This window comes from Maniola hyperantus, chromosome Z, assembly GCF_902806685.2.
Source record: "Maniola hyperantus chromosome Z, iAphHyp1.2, whole genome shotgun sequence".
In the NCBI taxonomy this organism is placed as follows: domain Eukaryota; kingdom Metazoa; phylum Arthropoda; class Insecta; order Lepidoptera; family Nymphalidae; genus Maniola; species Maniola hyperantus.
Window position 1 is genome coordinate 6644276 of NC_048564.1, and position 25958 is coordinate 6670233.

The window sequence follows — 25958 nt, forward strand, 5'->3', positions numbered from 1 at the left end:
TATAGTAAACGAGAAGCAACTGTGGTATAAGATTAATATTTTTCCTATTTTTTCAATGTTATTGTTGTCAACAGAGATTTGCGAGGATACTGAGTTTCCGCGTCCTTATATGATGAAACGACCGGACCCACACGAAAGCTTCTACGCGGCTACGGACATCATCCATCACGTGAGTTTCTATTTACATTTATTGTAATTTATGATAACCCAGCAAAACACGCTCAAAAGTGTCCGAGACAAACAAAATGCTCACGCTACTAAAGGGCATGTTTTAGTTATGTTTCAGAAATTAGGAACTATGTACTTAAATTGCAGCTCACTGTAACAAAATTTAAATTACCTAGTTAATTTGTCATTGCTATATGTTACAACTTACAACAACAAAACTCGGATGTGTTTTGATGTGTACTGACCTTTACTAATACACGCTGGACCTGCGATTGCCGATATGACTGTAAGGCAACTTGATTTGCTTGGCCAAACTTGATTTGCCATTATGGCACTGATTGGCTTTGGCTCGGGACTAAATGTTAGTGTTGAGACATCGGTCAACATAGAGTCACACGTAACACGAGCATTCGACGTGAAGCGTCAATTTTAATTCCAGGTAGTGCGCTTTAAATCGGCACTAAAAATCGCTGTTCTTTTGTATGGCACACTCCTTCCAGCGTACTAATAACTACTACAGCGTATAATATATCTATTCCAATATATGCGATACACGTTCAAAAATAACTGACAAACAAGTACTCATGCTACTAAGGGCATGTTTTGAACATTTTTTTTATTTAAATTGCACCTCATGTAACGCCATAATCCGAGTTAATATTATTGTTATTGGTAATTGTCATTTGTCACACTTGTCGCGCTCGAATGTTTTTGATGAATTTTTAGCGAATGCTAGTCTTGCTTGTACTTGTATAGTACAATAACTAAAACTTAGCATACGAAATAGACAGCGTGAGATGGTAGAATAGCGACATTTACTTTTAATTTTATTGACTAAGAACCCGGCGTGAGGGCCAGACCTTCGTTATTTTATGAAATCTGAAAGTATCTATGCGCATTGTTCCCAACACAGGGATGGATCAATGCAATGATCAATTCCGAAGTAAATATTTAAAAAAAAAAAAAAAAAAGATTCCGACGAATTGAGAACCTCCTCCTTTTTTTGAAGTCGGTTAAAAATAGACATTGACGAAAGCTTTTATACGTCTTTGTTACAAGTTATCTGCCAAAACCACCAAGATTCAAACTTCATAATTGCTGATCGTTCCTCCATGTTCTTTATCTAATACGGTTCTTAAAACTCGTAAAAGTTTTAATACATGAAACTGTAATAATATGAAGGCGTTTATACTGTGAAGTGTGCGTGGAACCTTCGCACCTGCGGTCACATGCGGCCGCCTGGAAAATATTAAAGTAGAAATATTAAATAGTATTATACACAGAAACAATTTCCTTGTATCACACATGTAGACTCAGTTTATTACAAGACATGTTACATTTATATTACATGGCGTACGATATCCATTCTTGCTCATAATTAGAAATAAAATAATATAACTTACGCGTGATGTGTACCTAATCCATTGGTCTTTACCTAACTTCACCGATAATCATTTGTGCATTTCTAAAATGGATATGACGTAATTTTTAATAATAAATAATAATTGTAAATATTATATTTTAGTAATGGGAACTGTCAATCGTATCATGCTTATAAAATAACATATTTATAATTATTTATGAATTAATAATTATTATTATATTTATTGAACGTATCGGTTTTATACAGCTTTTGCATTCACGAATTGAATTTGAATACGAATTATTTAGTTAAACATATTTGACAGTCCAAATTAATGAACCTGAGAATGAAAATAAATTAAAGAAATAAATATACCATATATTATAGCAGTAATAATAAAAATAATAAAATATCGGAAACTGCAATGTCAATCAAACAAATATTTGAATGCGCCGCTAATCTTGTATATTCACGGCGTTAATTATTCCAGTTTCAAATCAAGTTTCCAATTTAAACCAAATCATAATCAACGTCATTCAGAAGTCAACATAGCTGCAGTTAATCTCGTCTGCAAAACAATAGCCCGCATTTCCAGATAAAACTGAGATAAAAGGTTATTTCAAGCAGAGCTAAGAGGGAAATACTAGGTTCATGTACTTATATAGGTATAATACATAAACATCACATCATCATCAACTATAGGATAGACGTTCACCGCTGAACATTGGTCTCTTGTAGGGACTTCCACACACCACGGTCTTGCGCCGCCTGAATCCAGCGGCTCCCTGCGACTAGTCTGACGTCGTCCGTCCACCTAGTGGGGGGTCTTCCAGCACTGCGTCTTCCGGTGCAAGGTCGCCATTCCAGCACCATGGGACCTCAACGTCTATCGGTTTTACGAACTATGTGCCCTGCCCATTGCCACTTCAGCTTCGCAACCCGTTGAACTATCTCGGTTACTCTAGTTCACCTACGGATCTCCTCATTTCTGATTTGATCACGTAGAGAAACTCCAAGCATAGCTCTCTCCATCGCCCGCTGAGTGACTCTGAGCTTTCTTATGAGGCTACATAAACATGTGTTTACAAATAAATAATAATCAGTTTACTTGGACAATGACAGGGAGGGAATAGGAAGAGCACCTGCGTTAGCGTTCACACTTATGCACTATAGATAATGTCTCCCACGCAGATAGCTAATCTCTGTGGAGTTTGGCCGCAGTGGCTGAAATTCGGTCAAAAGGATTTTCTACGGACATTCTACTGTAATTTTTTACGGACTATTCAATACATAAAGATTGAATATTATGGCACATTTCATCTGAATGATCCTTAAAAGAAGCTCTTTACTAAGAATTTCGAATTCCGAGAGATTTTAAGTGAAAATTTTAGTGAAAAAATTTTCACGTCATCTCTCAAAAGTCTGATTCTTCCACCGAACACATCTCCTCTCCACTCCGCTCGAGTGGATACCGGTTTTATCTGGGCGTTGTCTGTCAGTCAGTATAAGTTTTTCTCTAGAAGTCTTAAAGTAAATAATAGCGAAATAAAGAAATCGAAAGTCCGTAAGCACCTAACCTGGGCAGGTACTCTGATTTCCCGCGGGACGAACATTGTTACCAAACACGGCAATCAGTCGTTAATTTATAATGAACGCCATTGTTCGCCGCAATGTAATTGGATTTTTACCACGATTGTTATTAGCTTTGGAATTTCAATCATCGTCATAGACTCATCACCGGGTCACTACTGAGCACGGGTCTCCTCTCAGAATGAGAAGGCCACCACACTGGCCAAGTGGTTTCCTCACGATAAAGTTAGAGGTGCGGCCCGGGATTGAAACCCCGACCTCCCAAACAGAAGGCTGACGTCTTTCCTCATTCAATAGTTATTTTATATTACACTAGCTTATCCCCGTGACTTCATCCGCGTAGACTATACAAATTTCCAACCCCTATTTTACCCCTTTAAGGGTTGAATTTTCAAAAATCTTTTCATAAGGGATTTTATCTACGTCATAATATCTATCTGCATGCCAAATTTCAGCCCGATCCGTCTAATAGTTTAAGCTGTGCGTTGATAGATCGGTCAGTAAGTTACCTTTTCATTTTATATATTTATAGAAGAAGAAGAATTAATAATGCCCGCGACTTGGTCCGCATGGATTAAGGTTATTACAAAATCCCATGGGAACTCTTTGATTTTCCGGTACCAAACCTAGGATGCAAGTCTCTTTGTACCAAATTCCGTCACAATCCATTAAAAGGATGAGCCGTGAAAAGCTACAAACAGACACACTTTTGCATTTATAATATTAGTACAGATATGGACTATACAACCGGTCCCGCTTCACTAAGGGTGGCAATTTCTAAAAAGTATTTCGTAGTGGAGGTCTATATTATACTTACACAAAACCAACAATATCATAATAATTATAATTATTTTTATTAATTAACATTTGATTTTTGGTTCCGTCGCGGCCAACTTACTCACTTCATTGCCATCTCTGTTTAGGAACACTACAGTCAATAAATCCATCCTTCTCACATGTTTTTTAAAAATTAGTATTGTTATGACTACTTAATACTATTTATTAAAAGATAATATTTTCAACGTATCTACTTACCTAGAATCAGTTCAACTAAAAAGTATGTAGAAAATTTTTCCACATCAAAGAATATATTTTTTACCTACTCAATATAAGAAAGAAAAACTTTTGTAAGAATACCTTGCTACTTAAAAGAACCTGCCATTCACATTATTTTGAGCCTACATAACGTTGAGTTCAATGATTCCTTAAAACTTTGCTAGAAGCAAACTATTCTGTACCATTTACCGCAACATATGCGTTACTGCCGAAGTCCTAATTGAATTGTCTGAAAACATATACCAATCGTTACAGAACGCCTAAACTACCTAAACAGATTAGGAAAACCGCATGACTATCCCAAATTGCGACAACATTGTATACGCACTCAATCGACAGCCAGACTAGAAGCCATAGGCTATAAAAATCTTATTGCATTGGAAATAAAGGCTAAAATTCTAAAGCCTTGCTAAAGCTGTGTACTGAATGTATCGCAGCGACGAGAGTTCGAACACAGACATGATTTCACGTACTTCAAATTCACGCATCATTATTCAAAGTGTTTAGTGTCCATCCCCCGATCGTTTGGACAAGTTTATACGGAGTGTGTCTCAAACGCCGCACGCGTTTCAAATTTGCATCGACAATGAGTATTTATAGGTCCATGTCGACAATACTCTTAAATACGAGTGCCTAGTAGTCACAATATTCACTGATTATTAAATTACTTCAGTCACAGAGGCTAGGCATTCATTGCCTAGCCTATTGCCATTCAACCCCACATGGAAATAGGAAGTACGGTGTACTAAGTACGAGTATTTAATCATTCTATAGAATCCCATGCGTTTAATACCACTGTAACGTTGCGAAATTTAATTACCATAATGCCATTGTCAATCACCTTTGATGTCGCTCTCGTCAAATATGCAGAGAGGACTTACCGAATTGTCAAAGCATTTCAATAGTTTACGTAGTCGTAGTGAAAACTGGTTGTCCTGACAAGGTTTTACGATCAGACAACTGGTAAACTGCCTGGACTACATTTATTGACCACAACGAGTGCTTAAGTTTAGTGCAACTGTGCACATTTGGCAACACTGATAGATTTTAATTATCGAAACTCTACAATGTCAGAAGCTTCTTTGGTCATGGATTTATGCAGTGATACGTGATGATTGCTGTCCTACATGAACTAAATAAATTCAAAACATTTTAGAGTAAAATATACCTAAAGTTCCTCACCAAGACAATTTAGGTTTTTTTTTTAAATCTTGAAACTCGAAATTTTTCAACGCCATCTAAATGGGCTCACTCACACTAAGGCTTCTCTACGAGTACCTACGTTTAATACGGTAACTCACTCACTACAATTAAATTTGAATCAAATATTGACGTTACCTATAGTGGAATTTTTACATTTCGTAACATTAGTTACAGGTAATTTAGTACACATTTCAATGTCTCAAGGTAGTTGGTATGAATAAAAAATGCAAATAATTGATTTTGATTTAAGTTCACCGAAATTATGGCTAAGCAGCGATAACTTATAACCGAGCAGTTATGTTGTAGCAACTATTAAAGTAAATAAAAGCTTACTGTTAAATATCGTAGTCATATTTTATTTAAAGCGCTCTGCACTAACAATTTTTAGCAACTCAATTTATTTTCGACCGGAAATTTGAGAGCATTTACATATATGGATGCGTAGTGTTCATAACTCGTTTACTTTTTTCTGATTTTCATTGCAAATTTTGTACACATTTCAAAGTTTCAAGGTAGTTGATATGGTTTAATAAAAAATTAAGCAGGTACATGATTAAAATTTATTTTAATATGAATGTATTATTATAAAAAACGTGCTAAAAAGTGTACTCTATATATTACATTACTCTTGGTTAGACACATGAAGATAATTTCAATGCTAGTTTTTCCATCCATTACATTATTATAAACTAACTTATGCCCGCGACTTCGTCTGCGTGGACTACACAAATTTCAAATCCCTATTTTACCCCCTTAGAGGTTGAATTTTCTAAAATCCTTTCCTATATCTAATCGTAATAGCTGCATGCCTCAGTCCGATTCGTCCAGTAGTTTGAACTGTGCGTTAATAGATCAGTCAATCAGTCAGTTTTCAGACATATTCCTTTTTTTTAGATGCGAAAGTGTGTGTGTCTGTCTATTACATTTTCATGGCTCAACTCCTAAACCTTATTTTTGTAAAATGTTTATAATATATTGGATCAGCAAATATTCTATTCTATTCTAAACCGATCTTGACGAAAGACACAAAGGTAGTTTGCATAGGATACTTTGTATGTTAATAATCTGGAAAAAACCTTTTTTTCAGGTTTTTAAAAGACATAAAGTCAACACGTTTTGAAGTTTATAATAATACTATTACTAATGTACACATGAAGCATACAAAGTCGCAGGCAACCAGCAAAAAAAAATCATATGCCTTTAGCAGCAACCGCGTAGGTCTAAGAAATAATTTCTTTAATCTAAAATATATAATTTTTCCATACTAATTATTATAAGAAAATGTGTCTCTCTGTCTATTACCTTTTCATGACTCATCCGTTCAACCAACTTTGACAAAATTTAACACAGAGATAGCTTGCATATCGTAGAATGCTACTTTTTATCACTGAAATCAAAGAGTTTTCACGAGATTGTTAAGGCCCCAGCCATAGTCTAGCAGTTCAACCTAAGTAGAGATAGTTTTGCATCATGTAGACGGACGGTTACTTTTATCTCGGAAAATCGAAGTAATAATAAGCATATATTTTGTTTATACTTATCAATATCTAGTAATATTTGTGCCAAAATAATATCTGCCAATTGTACAATATCTAATCTAATGGCTAAAATCTAGTGTCACAGTTAGGCTGGTACTTAGGTTTGGACTTTAGACAGCAAGTTCAGAATATATTATAGCCACAATGATACCGAAACAAGTAGGTAATGATGCATAGTGTTGCATCACGAACATAATATAAGCCTCAAGCCATTCTGGTAATCTGTTATTAGGTATACGCTATTCATTGCGTTGAATACTTTGTACATTGAATAATGCATGATTTAACTACGACGTACATAGTCCAGGCCGTGCCTCAGCCAGCCAAATGTCCATTTGGGTTGATATGTGGCACGGGTGCCGTGAAAAACTTCAATGTCATGCTTGTTGCTAAAATACTTTCGAACGTGGCATTCTGAGCGTTCGTAAATGATAAGTAAAAAAAGACGCATATTATGACAAAATTTCGTGGCGAGGCTTCGGAAAATTTTTGAATGCTCCTAAAAATTTTGACTAATATTGATAACTCTTGAACAACAGTTCTTTTCCAAAATCTGTTTAAGAAACTCAAGGGGATATACCACCGTTTTTTTTGGACTCATTTTTCAAAAATTTATAATGTGCAGGTATGCTGTTTTTTTTTACATAATTGAGATATTTTTCTTTGTAGCGTTAGTTTGAGAGAGTTTCTATAACTTACTTGAACCGTCTCAGGTTCACTAAGAATTCCTAAAATCCTTTATTGGTCGGCTAGAGTATGTTATAGGGGGTACTTAAATATATGCGATATCTCAAGTGTATGCAAACTAAATAAGTAAGTACCTAAGTATAGGTATGCAATCCAATTATTTGAGCTGTACGGTGAAATGTGAGTACAGTTTCTCCTTTTAATATTTAAATGTCAATCAAATTATGTTTGTATGGAGAGCGCTGCGAAGCACGCTACGGAACTTCTCTTAAAATAAACTAAAACAATTTAAGAGCACTTTATACCAACGTACTGCAAAAGGTTTGATTTATGAAATTACATGCGATGCGACATTATTTTACTGGGAACTAAAAAGCCAAATAATTGTGTTAAATCTTGCTTACTCTGTCCCACTTAGTTTACTTTAGGAACTGCAAATAAGATTCAATGCTGAGAATGCTGCAGTTTATAGTCAACATTTAGATTTGCTTAATTCACAGTACTTCTCTCATCTTCTCTTGAATTTTTTTACAATAGTTTAGGTTTCTGGCGTGGCTGTAAAATGAAGAGACCAATGTCAGTACAGTAGGTATCCGCTAAGAAAGGATATTTCAAAATGCAACCCAAAGGACTCGAGCTCTTTAGCCCTTTATTCGAAGGCTCGGAGTTCTTTTTAGAGCTCAGCTAACGGAAGAGTCTAAAAAAGAGCTCAGTCGTAAAAAAAGACTCGAGCCCTTTTTCGGCCTAAGGCTTTTTTTTTAAATTGACGTGGACGTGGAGTCCTTTTTTGGGCTCAAGTCTTAAATTAGGGTTAACCTTTTTTTAGAATCGAGGTTAAAAGGAAATTTGTATGTACGTATGTATGTATGTCTGTATGTATGTATGTATTAATGTAGGTATGTATGTATGTATGTAGGTAGGTAGGTAGGTAGGTATGTAGGTAGGTAGGAAGGTAGGTATGTATCATCATCATCATCATCATCATCACCATCATCACCATCACCATCATCGTCATCAACATCATCATCAACATCATCATCATCATCATCATCATCGCCATCAGCATCATCCTCATCATAATCACCACCACCATCATCATCATCATCATCATAGTCATCATCATCATCATTATCATCATCGGGGAGCTACTTTAAAATCAATCGCAAAATTCATTCCAGATAAACAAACAAACAAACAGACCGACAAGAAAGCGAGTAAAAAACCTGTTAATATTATCATTACAACCGAATTGAGAACCTCCTTATCTTATTATAGGGTTCAAAGTTCCGTAAACTAGACTCAAAAAGACCTAAAAGACTAAAGAGCTCAGAGCCTTTTAGCCCTTAAGCCATAAAAGAAACGACGCGAGTCTTTTAGGTTTTTTGAAGCACTTTAAATAGAAGAGTCTTTTGTTAGACTATACAAGCCCTGAGAAAAAGGTACTTAAAGAGCTCGGGGCTTAAGAGCTTTTTAGTCTTTTAGCCTGCGAGCCTCATAGGCGTCTTAAAATTAGGGCTAAAAGGCTCGAGTCCTTTGGATCACTACCCCTAAAGGGGTAAAATAGGGGTTTGAAGTTTGTATGAAAGTCTGTCAGTTTTGAAATAAAGAAGTTTTGTAGTTAATATTTTTGCAATTAGCAGTATGACATATTTTAAGCTCATGTGTTAAAATAGATCAACCCTAAGGGTGTAAAATAGGGGTTTAAAATTTGTGTAGTCCACGCGGACGAAGTCGCGGGCATAAGCTAGTTCCATAATAAAGTAGGTAATAAGACAGTTGAAATATGTATAGAACCAACTATAAGATTAATCCAATCCACTACGGTTGTGAAGCTTGTCATAAATATCCAAAAGTCTTATTTTTTCAGACGATTGCCTCAGAGTTTCTAGCTTAGTGCTCAACTATTCGACTTCAATTGAAGTGATATCATGTAACAAACTATGAATGGACTAGCAACGAATCATTACTTCGATGTAGAGTTTAGTTTATGGGGGTGTTCAGTTTTGGAGTGATCTACAACATGGGTATATCAACGAATTCCAAGCCCAAGTATTCATTTAAATCAAAATGGTAGGTACTTAGCTGTATTAACGAATAATGATGCAGTTTGAAAATAAAAATTAGCTTATAAAAAAATTCGTTTTTTTCTAAACTTTTGTACATAGAGTCCAAAAAATATATCTTGCGGACAGCCGTCTAACCGTTTTATACGATAAATATCTAATAAGTTATAGCGTGACTACAAAAACTCCAATTTACCAGTTAGTTGATACACATTCCTACTATGAAATTATTACCTATGGGCTAAAATTTACAGTAAGAGTACACATTAGCTTTGGATATAATTACGTTACGCACACAACATTCGTGTTGTCATATTGTTAGCGTAGAGTTAACAGGATTTGTACTAAAACATTGTCTTGAGACTGTATGGTACTCACGCAAATATAATTTAGAGTACACCAGGAACTGACACACACTGAATACTAATGGACTAAGAGCCAGCGAGTGCCAGACCTTCGTTATTTTATAAAAGCTGAAAGTTTCTCTGCGTGTTGTCCCCAACACTGGGAGGAACGTTTTTTGGATCATGGTGGCTTTGGAAGATAAAGGTGTAAAAAATCTTATGTCAAAGCATAGAGACTATTTTTTTTCTTCGAAATAGTATTAGAAATCACGTCATGCATTGCCAGACACTTAGTAGCATGGCAACCCCCTGCTAGACACACTTATAATTTAAAAGTTTAAGGGTGTCCGGCAGGGAGTTGGGGGTATAAAAAAATTAGACTTTATACTTTGACGTTATATTTTTTACACCTTTATTACCTGTTATCTCCTAAAGCCACCATGATCCAAACAAACGTTCCTTCCAGTGTTGGGGACAATACGCAGAGAAACTTTCAGCTTTTATAAAATAACGAAGGTCTGACTACGCACTGCCTCTCTCTTTATAATAGACAACAGTTCAAATATCAACAATGACTTTGAAGAGAGCAGTAGACCGTGAATAAGGCGACTTAAGTAATACGCCCATATAATCATATATTTAGAGGGCCCTCAATAGAACAACCTACACAATTCCGCTTGATTTGCATCGAGAACGCAAACACCAATTTTCTATGAACTGTAAACACATTTCGAATCGACTAATTACTTTCTCGCCTATATACCTATCTAGTAGAAAAAAAAATCTTGAGCTGCGCCAAATTGTAATTTCAGATCTTTTAAATTTTCTGAATAAAATAACTTCTAACTTCTGCGACACCAAATAAACACCGAGATGATTCCATACAAGTTCCGTTCTGTGTTTTCTTTTACCACACAGTTTTCATGTTTTTAAAGGTAAAGTATTTATAATATAATCTATATTTTTAAATATATTCAATGTGAAGAGTGCAACATGCATTCAGAAAAAAATATAAAAGTGTAGCAAACGTGCGATATGGCTCCGGAAACGAGATTTATAGCGGAACTAAAAAAACCTGCCCTGACAGGAAAACAGAAGCGAAACTGAGCATTTTTCAATTGAAACGAAGCCAGAGAAATGATAATCGAAACATATTACGCTATTCCCCTTGCAAACACAAAACGATGGAAACAAAACATCCCCCGGTCCAGTGAGCCGGTTGAAGAGTACACAAAAGATATAACGGTTAATTACATGGCTTCACAGTGATTCCATTAGCATTTGAAAACCTCATTTTTATTCTTTGTTCGATTTTCTGTTGAGGTAAGGAATAAAAATGCAGACGCAAATTTTTATTCAACTGCACCAGAAGGATGGTGGTCGGTTTAATGTATGTTCTAAAAATGGTTTGTCATCGCCAGCAGCGTACAAAGGTAGGCAGGTTTCAATAGGTTAGGTAAGTTTGTATCCCGTAAAACATTAGAGTTTCTTCGGGATATGTGATCAAAATTTTTGTCGATTTTTCTCCATAACTCCATCAAATTTAAACTTTTTTCATAATTCTTTGTATACAAAGTTAAAGTTTGAACAGTCTGTTGTTAATTTCATGTAAGTTTGGTTAAAATTTGATTAGTAGTTTTGGAGATAAAGGCCGAAACTCCTCAACGGGTAACAACAAATCGATCGCGATCAATTTAATAGCTGAGAAAAAGTAGACTCTTAACCATAACACATAATACAGCATACAATAAATTTTCATTTCTTCTGTATTAGTAACAGTTTCTATTTCGGTAAAAAAATGGAACCCAAACTTCTTAATGAAATTCATTACAGGTTTCATTATCATTCAAAATATTATATTTTATGACGAAGGTTTATAAGTATTTTGAATAAAATTGTTTAATCATTGAAGTTGTATAGAACAGCTGAACCAAAACTATCTAGCAAACAGCACATTTAAAAAACAAGCCACGGTCCGAATGTTTCGGCTTCAATTTCAACTTTGAACAAATAGTCAGTGAAGTCAACAAATAGGCAGACATCGAGGTTTGAAAAACGAGTCGATTCTGGCATGAGACGATACAATATTTTAGTTTAATCTGGCAACTGTCCGGCAAAATGACATCAACCTGACTCTTGCACAGTGGTTGCACATGAATACACTCATAGAGATAGTATACACTAGTCCTACTTCAATAAACTGCCATGTTTATTATGTAAATATATCAATAATATCAATATTATTTTATACAACGCAACTATTCCTGTTAAATATTTGAATTTAAAAAAGTTGTTTGCTTGGTGGCAATATTATTGTTGGATGGATGATTTGGTTTTCCGTAGATTAACTGCAACTAGATCACAATCAAATCACATAATACACAATGTTTCTCTCGAAGCATTTGCAATGTAGTCGATGAAAAAACCACGAGCAAGCAATCACATATTGAATCACAAGTTATGTACCTATGTATCTACGTGTAACGTGTAAAAGCCGATGAAAATTAATTGTGAAGCAGTGAACAATAAGCTGCTCTATGATTTAATGTGCATTATGTAAAACATAATTTTGAATATAAATTAATTTCATACGCTATTTCTAAGCCAGGTGTGCTAACGTGATAACAAGATGATTAAAAGGGTCCATGTAAAGGCTTCCAGCTTTGAGCTCGGCCTCAACAGATTACATTTCTAATTGAAATATTTAGGGTGCGAGAAAATATTGTCATTTGTTTTATCTATCATCATCATCATCATGATCAACCCATCGCTGGCTCACTACAGACCACGAGTCTCCTCTCAGAGTGACAGTGAGCCATAGTCTACCACACTGGTCAAGTGCGGATTAGCAGACTTCACACACCTTTAAAAACATTACGGAGAATTTACAGCGTTTTAATAAATTAAATATCGCGAATAAACATGCATCTTCGCGATATTTAATTTATTAAAACGCAAATAACTCCGAAAATTTAGATGTGCGTACCCGGATTCGAACCCCCGACCGAAGGAGGCAAACGTCCTAACCTCTAGGCTACCACCTACCTACCAAAAATTATTGCTGTGGTTGCGGATTTATATCAACAAATATTTCCCGAAGATCAACTCTTGATATGAAATCTTTGTATAACTACAAAGATTTCATATCAAGAGTTAAAAAATAAATAGATTAAAAAGATTAAAAACAAAAATACCCTGAAAATACCCAAAAGCTTTTCAAATGTAAATTCTACTTAATTCTAAAAGCAGTAACGCATAGAGTTTCTGTCGAAAAATAAATGCCATTTTACGAGGTAACTATTTAAAAAAAACCGTTCCATTCAGTTCAGTTTTCCCCCTTTCACTTTTCATGTTCACGAAGTATCTGAATTTTTTTTAGAACACTTCAGTTGAATTTTATTACTATTAGCATAATATGGTATTGAAATTGCTATTGTGTTGTCAGTTTTGATCTGAGGTTCTAAGTAGAAACTTGAACCACTGAAGGTGATTCCAAAATGTTCTGTTTGACCTGTATTCGCCTAATAAATAGTTTAGATAATAAATTTAGAACAGAACTTACTAGAGTTCATTTAAAATACCTACATATAAGTTAAGATCCTATTTTTGAGTTCTTCTGTAAACAATGTTAATTATTTATACAAGCACTATTATGCATTGATAAGTAGACGGAATGACAAACTTCACCTAAACCTTCGTGGTTTTTTTTGCTGTGTCTAATGTGGACTTGTTAAACATTCTCTATGTTACTAATTTAAAAAAAAACTATTGCTGTTTACTGATTTTTCGACCACTTTCAATAAAGTTAATTCAATACACTCGGTGATTACTATGAATTAAAAACCTTTCACCTTATTTTGTTTCTCTTCAACTTACCTATTTACTTTTACGAACGATTACGGAACACTAAAGTGTAGAACGCTAAAGGAGTTTGTAGCTCCATGACTCCGAGTACCAGGTGTTAGAGCCCACCCCCCATTTCTCAAAGTGAATCCACGTTGCGGCCCGTATTTTATAATGACACCGGAGTTTGCTCAAACAACGTATGCTTGCTGCCCACTCAAGGATTATATTTAGGGTTGCGCTTTTGTTCATGTTTATTTTATCGGGTCGGAAGTTTTTTATTTATCCGTACTTTTTTTTAAAGAATATTAGCCATGGCCCTTGACTAACATTCCCCTTTCCTCTAGCTTGTGCTAGGAATAGGGTACGACAATAGTGCAAGGAGTGGGGTTTGAACCAGCGACCTTTCGAATTTCCGTCCGCACCTTTAACCGTTGAGTTATTTAGGCTACAATTTTTTTTAATAATAATTTTTATTGCAGCAAAAATTTTACAAATAAAAACAACTTATTAGATGACCTCCCTGGCGCAGTGGTAAGCGCTGTTGTCTTGTTAGTAGAAGGTCCTGAGCTCGATTCCCGGCAGGAGTTTGGAATTTTATAATTTCTAAATTTCTGGTCTGGTCTGGGGCTTCGGCCGTGGCTAGTTACCACCCTACCGGCAAGGCCATGCCGCCAAGCGATTTCGCATTCCGGTGCGATGCCGTGTAGAAACCAAAGGGGTGCGGGTTTAATAAAAATAGCTACCATACCCCTTACAGGTTAGCCTGCTTCCATCTTAGACTGCATCATCACTTACAACCAGGTGAGATTGCAGTCAAGGAGTAACTTGTATCTGAATCATATCTGAATACATAAATAAAATAAATTATATACAAAATTGATAGTGGCACCGATTCCTTTGTCTTACTCTAAACTAAATTTAGAGTATCTGCATCCTTTTCTTTTTAACAATGCTAAAAAAGGAACGGAACATGACTTTCACATTTAAATACTCTACACTAGGTTCGCGACTGCGTGCTAAAATCACGGGTTTTACCATCTAAAAATTAAATTTAGAAATGTCGAACTGCTTCTGTCCTTTTCATATTACAATAGTAAGAAGAGGGTGCGAATACTCTAAAATTAGGTTGTGCTTAGAATCGGTGCCAATGTGGCTAATTCTGTTGTACACAGTCTCTAAACTAAACTAAAATGGCACGTCTAAATATATTGCTATCCCTTTCATAATGTTGCTTGCGGAAAAGGATAGCACTAGATTTAGACATGTTAATTTAGTTTAATTTAGAGATTGTGTACAAGAGAATCGACCCCAGTATTGGTCTCACGTGCCTAATTTAGGGTACCCAATACTATATTATTATTATTGCGAAAGTGTGTGTTCCTTTCCGGAGATTCATTTTTATTCATATGAGTATACTAGCTGTCGCCCGCGACTTTGTCCGCGTGGATTTAGCTTTTTAACAATCCCGCGGGAACTCTTTGGTTTTCCAGGATAAAGCCTATGTCACTCTCCAGGTCTTTGACTATACCCATGCAAAAAATCACGTCAATCCGTCGCTCCGTTGCGACGTGATTGAAGGACAAACCAACAAACCAACAAACAAACACACTTTCGCATTTATAATAAGGGTACTGATAAGATAATAATGTTAAGTAAAAAAATAGGTAGGTACTACCTAAACTTTAGTTACAACATAATATTAGGAACATCCGAAAATTTTATACTGTATTTGTATAAAACATACATAACATGACATACTTAAAATGGAAGGGATATACAATTTCATTGAAAGGCACATCCTTAGTCCAAGCTGCCCGTAGGATCAGTCGACTAATCCTTCGAGTGGCTATGTCATTTAGATTGCTCCTCTGACTTGTAGCCAGCCATTTCTGATATAATATAACAATGTATAATATACAAGTTTTGCAAGTTTTACTATATCTCTATATATAAAAATGAATCGCAAAATGTGTTGCTGATCGCAAATCTCGAGAACAGCTGAACCGATTTCGCTAATTCTTTTTTCAAATTATTCCTTGAAGTACGGGGATGGTTCTTACGGCGAGAAAAATTTAAAAAATCCTGAAAAAAAAATCGACTGTTAGGCGGTACGAAGTTCGCCGGGGCAGCTAGTATAATCATTTGGTGATTTTTAGAAACTTCGACCAAACACATTGACTTATCGTAGGTACATAGACGAGGGCTCCCAAACTAATTGACATCTCTCAAGTGGCCTGGTTTGCACACATAATATATATATAATATATACGCATGTTTCTAAACAGGTAAATATAATAAGTTGCAATTCTATGGCCTATAAATTGTTTTTATTATTCTTTCTTGATTTTGAAACAAGGACAGTTTTCTCAATTTCTCATTTAGTCACAATTAAATAAAACTTACTCGATTTTTGACATTGACATTTTCATTATATTTTGTTGAGATTTTTTTTGCTGGCAGCCTTTGTTCTACAACTACGCCACCCTGTCAATGTCATTCAAGTGCCAAAAGAGCCTTGTCGTACTGTAGTTCGTATTTTTCAGTTGGTATAATTACCTAAGTTCATCTTGACCTTGATTCGATAGAACAAAGAGTCTCGTGACCGTAACAGTAGTACAGTAACTCAGCTAATTAGTGTACCACTACACAGCTTGTTTAAGGCTTTAACCGGATCCTAATTAATGCATTTTCCTGAAGAACACCTGGGCCCAGTGGTGCTTAATTTTTAATTACGCTAGTAGAGTGCGGCTTAAACATATGTTGTTGCTCGGATACGACTTTGTACTTTTATCGTAAGACAACGTTCATACGGTATTCGCTTCAGATTTCATACACAAATAGTGCCAACGGGTCCCTATTATCAAGCCTCCACCATCCCTCCGTTTGTCTGTCTGTCTATATCTTATAAACGGTAATAGATAGAGAATTGAAATTTTCAGTGTGTGTTTTCTTTTGCCACTATTCATCAAATAATAAAATTGACCTTTTACACAGACTTTTTAAAATATAAGTATTGAGTGGTTCTATGAGTTGTTAAGTATATGTAGCCTGGCAGAGATCTTATTAATAACTAGATGAAGCCCGCAAATTCGTCTGCGTGGATGTAAGTTTTTAAAAATCCCGTGGGAACTCTTCGATTTTCCGGGATCAAAAGTAGTAGTAAGTAATAAAGATTGTTGAAGAAGTTTGAATAAATAATAAGTAGTAAAAATAAAAAGTTTTATTAGGATGTATCTATCATTGCGTTCGCATAAATATTTCATATACGATTATGTTCAGCATATTACAAGGAATCAATATTTTGTAGTTCTATCTACGCGGTTGCTACGAATGCTACGAAAGTCTTCATGAAAATTTACCACAAATAAAAGTTACATAAAAAGTTTATCGTTATACCTACTGCTTTAGTTGAACTTTTGTACAGTTTTTGTTGGCACATGCTTGAACGTTACATACCATCAACATAAAATTGATGGCGTGAGAGTCATTCAAACAAAAGAGGCCTTACCAGTCTTCTAAGGTATCGATATGGCAAATTTATTTAAAAAACGATGAATAATAATAATTGTTGTAGTATGTAAATGATGAACCCAATTAATGGATGTCACGCTAGCCACGCAATGTTTCATGACCAAGTAAATTTATTCTTTGTGTTCTATTGCTATGACAATATAAAAATAACGATAGAGTAGGTTTCTGGGCACGCATCCTCGACTAAACGCACGACTGTGACGCGTTTAGACGCACAACTCCAAAAATGAAAAATGGCAAATGACGTAAAACGGCACGCAAAATGCCGCATGGCAGTGGTCCGTCCGCCGACGAGAAAACGACTTAACTGTTGGCGATTTTCTCTCAAGAAACGCACAATAATATGTACATTCCGTGTAAACGAAAGAGATGCATATATCAAAAGTTGCTCTCTGACTATTAACACTGCCGGCGACGATTCGCTTTACTAGTTTTGTCGCTGAGTGACGAGCTTTCAAAAATAAACTCGCTCAGTGATATTCGTTCAGCGATGTTCGCTCGGTTGAACACGTGTAACGCACGCGCAGGTCTGACCGACCGCGGACGAATGGCGCGAGTAATCGCTCGTCGCACTTGCACACTCGCTTATAGCCCGACGACAAAACTATCGAAACTACACACTCGCTTCCCGCTGATCGCCAACACGTTTAAGTTTCTAGTTTACTCGTTTCTCGTTCATCGTCCGCGGTCGGACCACTGCCTGTATCATAATACCATAAACGCGAAACGCCGAATCGCGTTTCGTCATAGCGCATATACGTGAAATGTCAAATCACAATGATAGTAAGAAAATTAATTAAATAACAAAACTAATCTATAAAATAAATAATTTTTTTTTATTCAATTAAACTATTACATGTACTTATGAATCGTCAAACGCATCTACCACTGCCTGGTTCGGAATGCCTTTCCTACCGAGAAGAACCAGCAAGAAACTCGGCGGTTGCCCTTTTCTTAATAATATTATAAACTAAATTAAAATACAAAAAAGGTTTCTTATATTTTAAGAGACCTTCAAAATTCTAGAAGCTTTTAAAACTTAGGAGACCTTTAAAATTTATATGGTCTTTATATTTGAAAACACTTTGATATAAGTCCTGCAAATTGCTATTGCGCTGGAATCATGTCTCATTAACATCGAAATGTATATTTAAGTAAACATATATACTTTTAGCTCGAAACTTCTGTCTAGTGCTGACGTCACTAAAATGGCGACCACGCGCATTAGCAAATTGTGGGACTTATAACTACGAAATTTTGGGTTTGGTATATTTTGAAACATTTCAATTTTGGCATTTTGTTTTTTTGCGTTGTGGTTGTTTGCCTAAATGCTTTGATGCGGTCTTTCACCTCAAGAGGATGCTCTCCATATAATTTTACAAAAAGCAGTACAGTGAACCAGAAGCTTAATTTGCTATAATCCGCTGAAACATATAGCAAATTATTGCATTGAATTATCGCTAATTAAGCTTCTGGTTCATTGTATAGCATGGATTTCCTCAAAATGATGCCTGCTTTAAAAAAAGCAGTACCTAATAACGAGAACGCTTTGCAGTTGCGTGCTTCATAGTTTCTACATTTACTTATTCCTCTTTTCAAGGAACTTCAAATTTGGAGAAGCTGTGCAGCTATAGAATATCTCATGACATTCAAAAGGTCGATCTCAGATGATAAAACTTTAGATTACTTATAATAAAGTAATATAATAATAATAATTAAAGCCTTTAATGTACGTAAACTCGGTAAAGCCTAAAAATACCTATAGGTAGATTTAATTAAAGCCTTATCAAATTAACAACATAAAGAAACACACAACACACACTCACCCACACAAACACACACACAAACACACACACACACAAACACACACATACACATACACGCATGACACATTGCATGTTAATTGTTTAGACTTATTTATAGTTTTTGTAAACACAACTATGTTTGAGACTGAGGAGGAGGAGCGGGGACCCAGAGACACAGGTTTATTAAACTTACTTCAGGGTTCCCGACACTAAATTGTAAACCGACATTGTTGTCATAAATAAATTTTCATTTCATTTCATTTTCATTTCATAGATATTAGATATATCACAGTTAAAGGTAGTACACCCCCGTCCTTCACTCCACGTATAAAATATTCAAGCGAGTGGAAGCGGGGATATTATTATGAACTATTTTATGGGAACTTTTCTCGCGGCACTCCTGGGACGCACTCATGTGAATTATCTAATGTTTTTTGTGTAGAATTCTATCTTTAAACAAGCCTTTGTTGTTTTAATCGCGAAGGCTTATTATTCAACGTTGAAGCTTCTGTTTCTTTTATTATTTAGTATGTTAGTTTCTCAAATCAAAGAGATGGAGTTAAATCAGTACCCTTATTATAAATGAAAGAGATGTTTTTTGTTGTTTTGTCCTTCAATCACGTCGCAACGGAGCAACAGATTGACGTGATTTTTTGCATGGGTATAGTTTAAGACCTGGAGAGTGACATAGGCTACTTTTTATCCCGGAAAATGAAAGAATTCCTATGGTATTTTTAAAAATCTAAATCCACGCGTTCGATATCGCGGGCATCAGCTACTATATCATAACTATACCACTTTTGGGGAAGATCAGAGTTTCCTGCAAATTATAATCCGGGTTTTTTAAATCAAGAGTTAATAGGCACCTTCTAGGCAAACGCGTCCCATCTTAGGCCACATCATCGATTCCCATCAGGTGTGACCGTGGTCAAGCGTGCGCCTATAATGAATTCAAAAAAAGTAGTATTTAATCAGATTTAATATCGCAATCACACACGAAACAGTAAAGAATTACAAAGAACTTGCTCTATTTCTATGTTTTTATATAGGGTTAGCTATTTTTGTAATTAAACTATGCCATACATTTATATACCTATAACATTAGGTTGTGTATCCAATATATTCGCAGACAATTCACAGGTGCACAAATTGTACTCGTCAAAGTGTCCCCATAAACACCGACATCGCTCGGAACAGAACCGTCAGAAGGGGGACTGTTAGGACTGTTTCACATTCCTACATGTTCGGAATCCGGAAGCTATACTATAAATATGCACTAGGTATCCGGTAGAAGAGCAGAGCGCTATTGGTTTGAAAACATTAGTGGATGCCTGGCTTAATATCCCCTTCATTAAGTTTGCATTCGTCAGTAAACGAGTGAGTGGTGCCGGTTTCCGCTTCTACGTTCTAAATTAAATACTTTTGTAATCATTGTTGGGCGCGCAATAATCTAAATGTAAGAATCTACAGTAAGTTATACATGGAATGCCCGCTTTAATCTTTAGGATTTTTGCCTTTAGGCATAATTTATACCTAGTATCATAACTCTATGTTTATATCACTCCAAGCTAATATACAGAAGGGGCATGGTTTCAAAAATTGCAGTATGACATAATATGAAGTTTCATGTTAGACTGTCCGCAACTGAGCCCCATCTGGGCGCAAATAATATAATACGGCCGCTACACTATAGTGTAAAATAAATCGGGCCTCATTTATTTTTATACGACTGCCCAAAAAAATAGTATAGCCGGCAAGAAATATTGTACATCGACCTTTAGAAAGAGATAGCGGTTTCGTAGAGTGTTGTCTCTGTTGTTCAAGCCGACAAAACGTCACATACGTTCACGTCAAGGTATGAGTGACAGGGACAACGCACTACAAAGCTCATTCTAAAGGTTGAAGTACAATATTTCTTGTCGGCTATAACTGTACTTAATATTTCAGGTTCATGTACGTAATGTATGCGTGTGAGTTCCTTTATTCCACCACTAGCTGATCCCCGCGGCTTCGCCCGCGTAGATTTAGGTTTTTAAAGATCCCGTATAGCCTATGTCACTCAGGAATAATGTAGCTTTCTACTGGTGAAAGAATTTTTAAAATCGGTTCAGTAGTTCTAAAGATTACCCCCTACAAACAAACTTAACGACATTACCTCTTTATATAATACTAGCTGATCCCCGCGGCTTCGCCCGCGTAGATTTAGGTTTTTAAAGATCCCGTATAGCCTATGTCACTCAGGAATAATGTACCTTTCTACTGGTGAAAGAATTTTTAAAATCGGTTCAGTAGTTCTAAAGATTACCCCCTACAAACAAACTTAACGATTACCTCTTTATATAATACAACGGGCCGTGCAGCAGAAATCGTAATATTTTAATTTCGCCATAACTTCAAAACCAAACGTCCAATTTTAATCATTCAAAGACCAAATATTATCTCCATAAACTGTTCTTAGTGATGAAATCATTTATTTTGATAAGGATTAATAGCATGAGTAAAATAAACGCGTTTAAATGTAGTCCAAAAAAAATTCAAGATTTTTAAATAAAAAAATTGGTTGCTGTGCCTCACTCGACATAGATGGGTATAGTGTGTCGCGGACTTTTTTGTAGATATTTATAAGATCTACAATTAATTAGAACATTTTATGGTTCTATCTTTTATAGTTTAGGCAGCGTACGCAAAATAAGTAACTTTTCTGGTTGATTTTTTACACCTTGTGTCCGAAAAACCCAAATATCTTACGGAACCCTATTTTTTTCCAAAATAAAATATAGCCTGTTACTCGTGGATAATGTAGCTTTCGAATGGTGAAAGAATTTTTAAAATCGGTCCAGTAGTTTTTGAGCCTATTCAGTACAATCAAACAAACAAACAAACAAACAAACAAACAAACAAACAAACAAAGTTTTCCTCTTTATAATATTAGTGTAGACAACGGGCCGTGCAGCAGAAATCGTAATATTTTAATTTCGCCATAACTTCAAAACCAAACGTCCAATTTTAATCATTCAAAGACCAAATATTATCTCCATAAACTGTTCTTAGTGATGAAATCATTTATTTTGATAAGGATTAATAGCATGAGTAAAATAAACGCGTTTAAATGTAGTCCAAAAAAAATTCAAGATTTTTAAATAAAAAAATTGGTTGCTGTGCCTCACTCGACATAGATGGGTATAGTGTGTCGCGGACTTTTTTGTAGATATTTATAAGATCTACAATTAATTAGAACATTTTATGGTTCTATCTTTTATAGTTTAGGCAGCGTACGCAAAATAAGTAACTTTTCTGGTTGATTTTTTACACCTTGTGTCCGAAAAACCCAAATATCTTACGGAACCCTATTTTTTTCCAAAATAAAATATAGCCTATGTTACTCGTGGATAATGTAGCTTTCGAATGGTGAAAGAATTTTTAAAATCGGTCCAGTAGTTTTTGAGCCTATTCAGTACAATCAAACAAACAAACAAACAAACAAACAAACAAACAAACAAACAAAGTTTTCCTCTTTATAATATTAGTGTAGACAACGGGCCGTGCAGCAGAAATCGTAATATTTTAATTTCGCCATAACTTCAAAACCAAACGTCCAATTTTAATCATTCAAAGACCAAATATTATCTCCATAAACTGTTCTTAGTGATGAAATCATTTATTTTGATAAGGATTAATAGCATGAGTAAAATAAACGCGTTTAAATGTAGTCCAAAAAAAAATCAAGATTTTTAAATAAAAAAATGGTTGCTGTGCCTCACTCGACATAGATGGGTATAGTGTGTCGCGGACTTTTTTGTAGATATTTATAAGATCTACAATTAATTAAAACATTTTATGGTTCTATCTTTTATAGTTTAGGCAGCGTACGCAAAATAAGTAACTTTTCTGGTTGATTTTTTACACCTTGTGTCCGAAAAACCCAAATATCTTACGGAACCCTATTTTTTTCCAAAATAAAATATAGCCTATGTTACTCGTGGATAATGTAGCTTTCGAATGGTGAAAGAATTTTTAAAATCGGTCCAGTAGTTTTTGAGCCTATTCAGTACAAACAAACAAACAAACAAACAAACAAACAAAGTTTTCCTCTTTATAATATTAGTGTAGATAACTTCTAAATGCCTAAACAAATTTGAATGTGTAGGGTATTGTTAGAATCTTAACATAAGCTCCAGTGACACTGGCTATAAGTTTTTTGAAAAAAAATGCAAAATAACAAGGCAGTTGTGTTTTTTATATCTATAAATACTTAAAAGGAAAAGGTGACTGACTAACTGACTGATCTATCAACGCACAGCTCAAACTACTGGACGGATCGAGCTGAAATTTGGCATGCAGATAGCTATTATGACGTAGCCATCCGCTAAGAAAGGATTTTTAAAAATTCAACCCCTAAGGGGGTGAAATAGGGGTTTGAAATTTGTGTAGTCCACGCGGCCGAAGTCGCGAGCATAAGCTAGTATTTTAAATTCTAATAACACTTGTATAAATCACTCTTCTTCGACCTACTATACTGTAGTGTCATTTAGTGTGGTTTTAATTTTTTCTGCTGTAAAGAGCTTCTCCGAGTCCGCGGATTGCGAGTAGCCAGTTTGCACTCAGCCTACGAGCAAAGTTGCTACGCATTTCGAGTAGCAGCGTCAGCTAATAGGCAAATCCGCAGCGTTTTATTACAGTACGGTACTTACGGTACCGCTTGACCTGATTAAGCCACATATTCTTTATCAAGCTACCCAACTTTGGAACTCACTTCCTGAAAATGTCAGAGAGAACTGCCACTCAGTACACTCATTCAAATACAGAGTGAAGCAGTATTACCTATCATTACAATAGAGTATTTTATATATTATATGTATTTATATTTTTCATATATTATGTATATAATTATTTATTATAAGTATTATTATTGTATATAAGTTGATTTGGGTATTTATTATAAGATATTTATGTAGTTTATTAGATTCTAGTACCGTAGACCTATTCCACTTCTTGATACGCCTTACTCACAACCTTGAATGGGAAGCTGGAAGAAATCTCTGTTTAGAGATAAGCATTTCCAATGTAACTTAATTTATTATTACTTTGTAACTACAATTTTGGTACATGAAAAATAAAAATAAATAAAAATAAAAATATTCAGGGCCGGCTTAAACATATTCGGCACCGGGGTGCGAAAGTCAGCCCTCCACCTATTGCAAATCAAATCTAGGTAGGTATTCGCAATTCGATAAAACGAGCACGAATTTTTCCGTCAGCCCTCCAGGACTGTGGGGCCCTTGGTCCATGGGCCCATGACATTTTGCCTGGCTTGTCACGTATTATTGTGTTATTACGCCATTGGCTGTGCAAGCGGCTCCGCTCGCGTGGTCTCAGTGTAGTAGGTACCTATCGGTGGTCGCCTTCGTGCCTTGCGCCCCCTAGGACTCTGGGCCCGGATTCACCGCACCCCTTGAACCCCCGGGTAAAGACGGCCCTGCACATATTAATCCATTGAAATATTGCCACAGTCACTCCCAGTATAAAGTTTATACTTAGTTGAAAGGAAAATGCGTCTGTGTATCTTAAAAAAAATTGATAGGTAGCCATGTAATTATTATCAATGAACCGAGCTATTCTGTAGCAAATTCTACTTCAAGCTTTTTACTCATAGCTTAAAGTTACATACTTACATTAAAACAGCTACACTTTGACGTCGACTTAATCAATTAAGCTTGGCACAGTAAATTATTATGTAAGTACCTACGTCTTTTTAAAAGTAACGAGTAAAAAAGAACTAGACACATACATAATATCTAAAGAGAAAACCTAAAACAGCAACATTTAGGTCTCATTTGTAGAGCTCTATCTCTTCTACTCTCATGCGTTTGTTTTTTTTTTACTTATCACCAAGAACAAAGATGCCCCTTGATTGTACTGTATGGATATTATGGTATTATACTTTATTACAGGAAAAAATTTATATGTTGACTAGTAAATGTACTACCCCAGTGCACGATTCGTTTATAATTTGACAATTTAAAACAGGTGGTCTGATTAATTGAATACAAAACAGAATATATGTATTGATGCATTATTTCACCGCTTATATCTTTCTGCGGGCACTCCATTATATGTAACATACGGCGCGCACCGCAATACTAGCTACCCTAACTACCCCCGCGTGGCACGTGAATATGTCACATGTCCCAAAACACCCCCATCTCCCCTCCACGAACAGGGATGTGGCAATGTTGAACTAAATAATCATTTTCTGTAATGGTCGCTTCACTTCGTGACAATTTTAGAACAACCACGGACAGTGAAGCCGTGATAGCCTAGTGGTTAGGGTGGCTGTTTTCTATTTGCAGGGTTCGGGATTCACATCTTTAACTTCATCTATGTGGATATAAGTGCATATGAGTATGAGTTACTATTAAAAATCACTTGCTTTAACGGTCAAGGAATACGTCGCCGTGACGAAATCTGCATGTCTAAGAATTCTCCATAATGTTCTCATAGGTGTATGAAGTAAATGGTATGGTTTAGCCTAACCAATAACTCTTCTTATTCCAAAAGGAGACCCGTGCTCAGTAGTAGGCCAGCGATGGGTTACGGTGGGGCGACGAGATTGATTTATTAGCTGATGCACCACGGCTTCCCTCGGGTGGAAATATTTTAAATGCGTTTCTTAGTGGGGTCTACACAAAAATCCATGACCACAAAATCTCGAGTTTCTAGACTAAGCGGCTTGAGCTGTACTAGTGAACTACTTAGCTGTGAAT

General features: G+C 35.7%; 1 protein-coding gene across 2 annotated transcripts in view; it reads left to right on the forward strand.

Annotated features, from left to right (window-relative positions):
* Positions 1–25958, forward strand: part of LOC117995703 (discoidin domain-containing receptor 2-like) — a 214913-nt gene that overhangs the window by 157944 nt on the left and 31011 nt on the right. For both annotated transcript variants that reach the window (XM_069509042.1, XM_069509043.1), the window contains exon 11: positions 75–169. In XM_069509042.1, coding sequence (XP_069365143.1) covers positions 75–169 — 95 coding nt within the window. The remainder of the gene's footprint in view (positions 1–74; positions 170–25958) is intronic.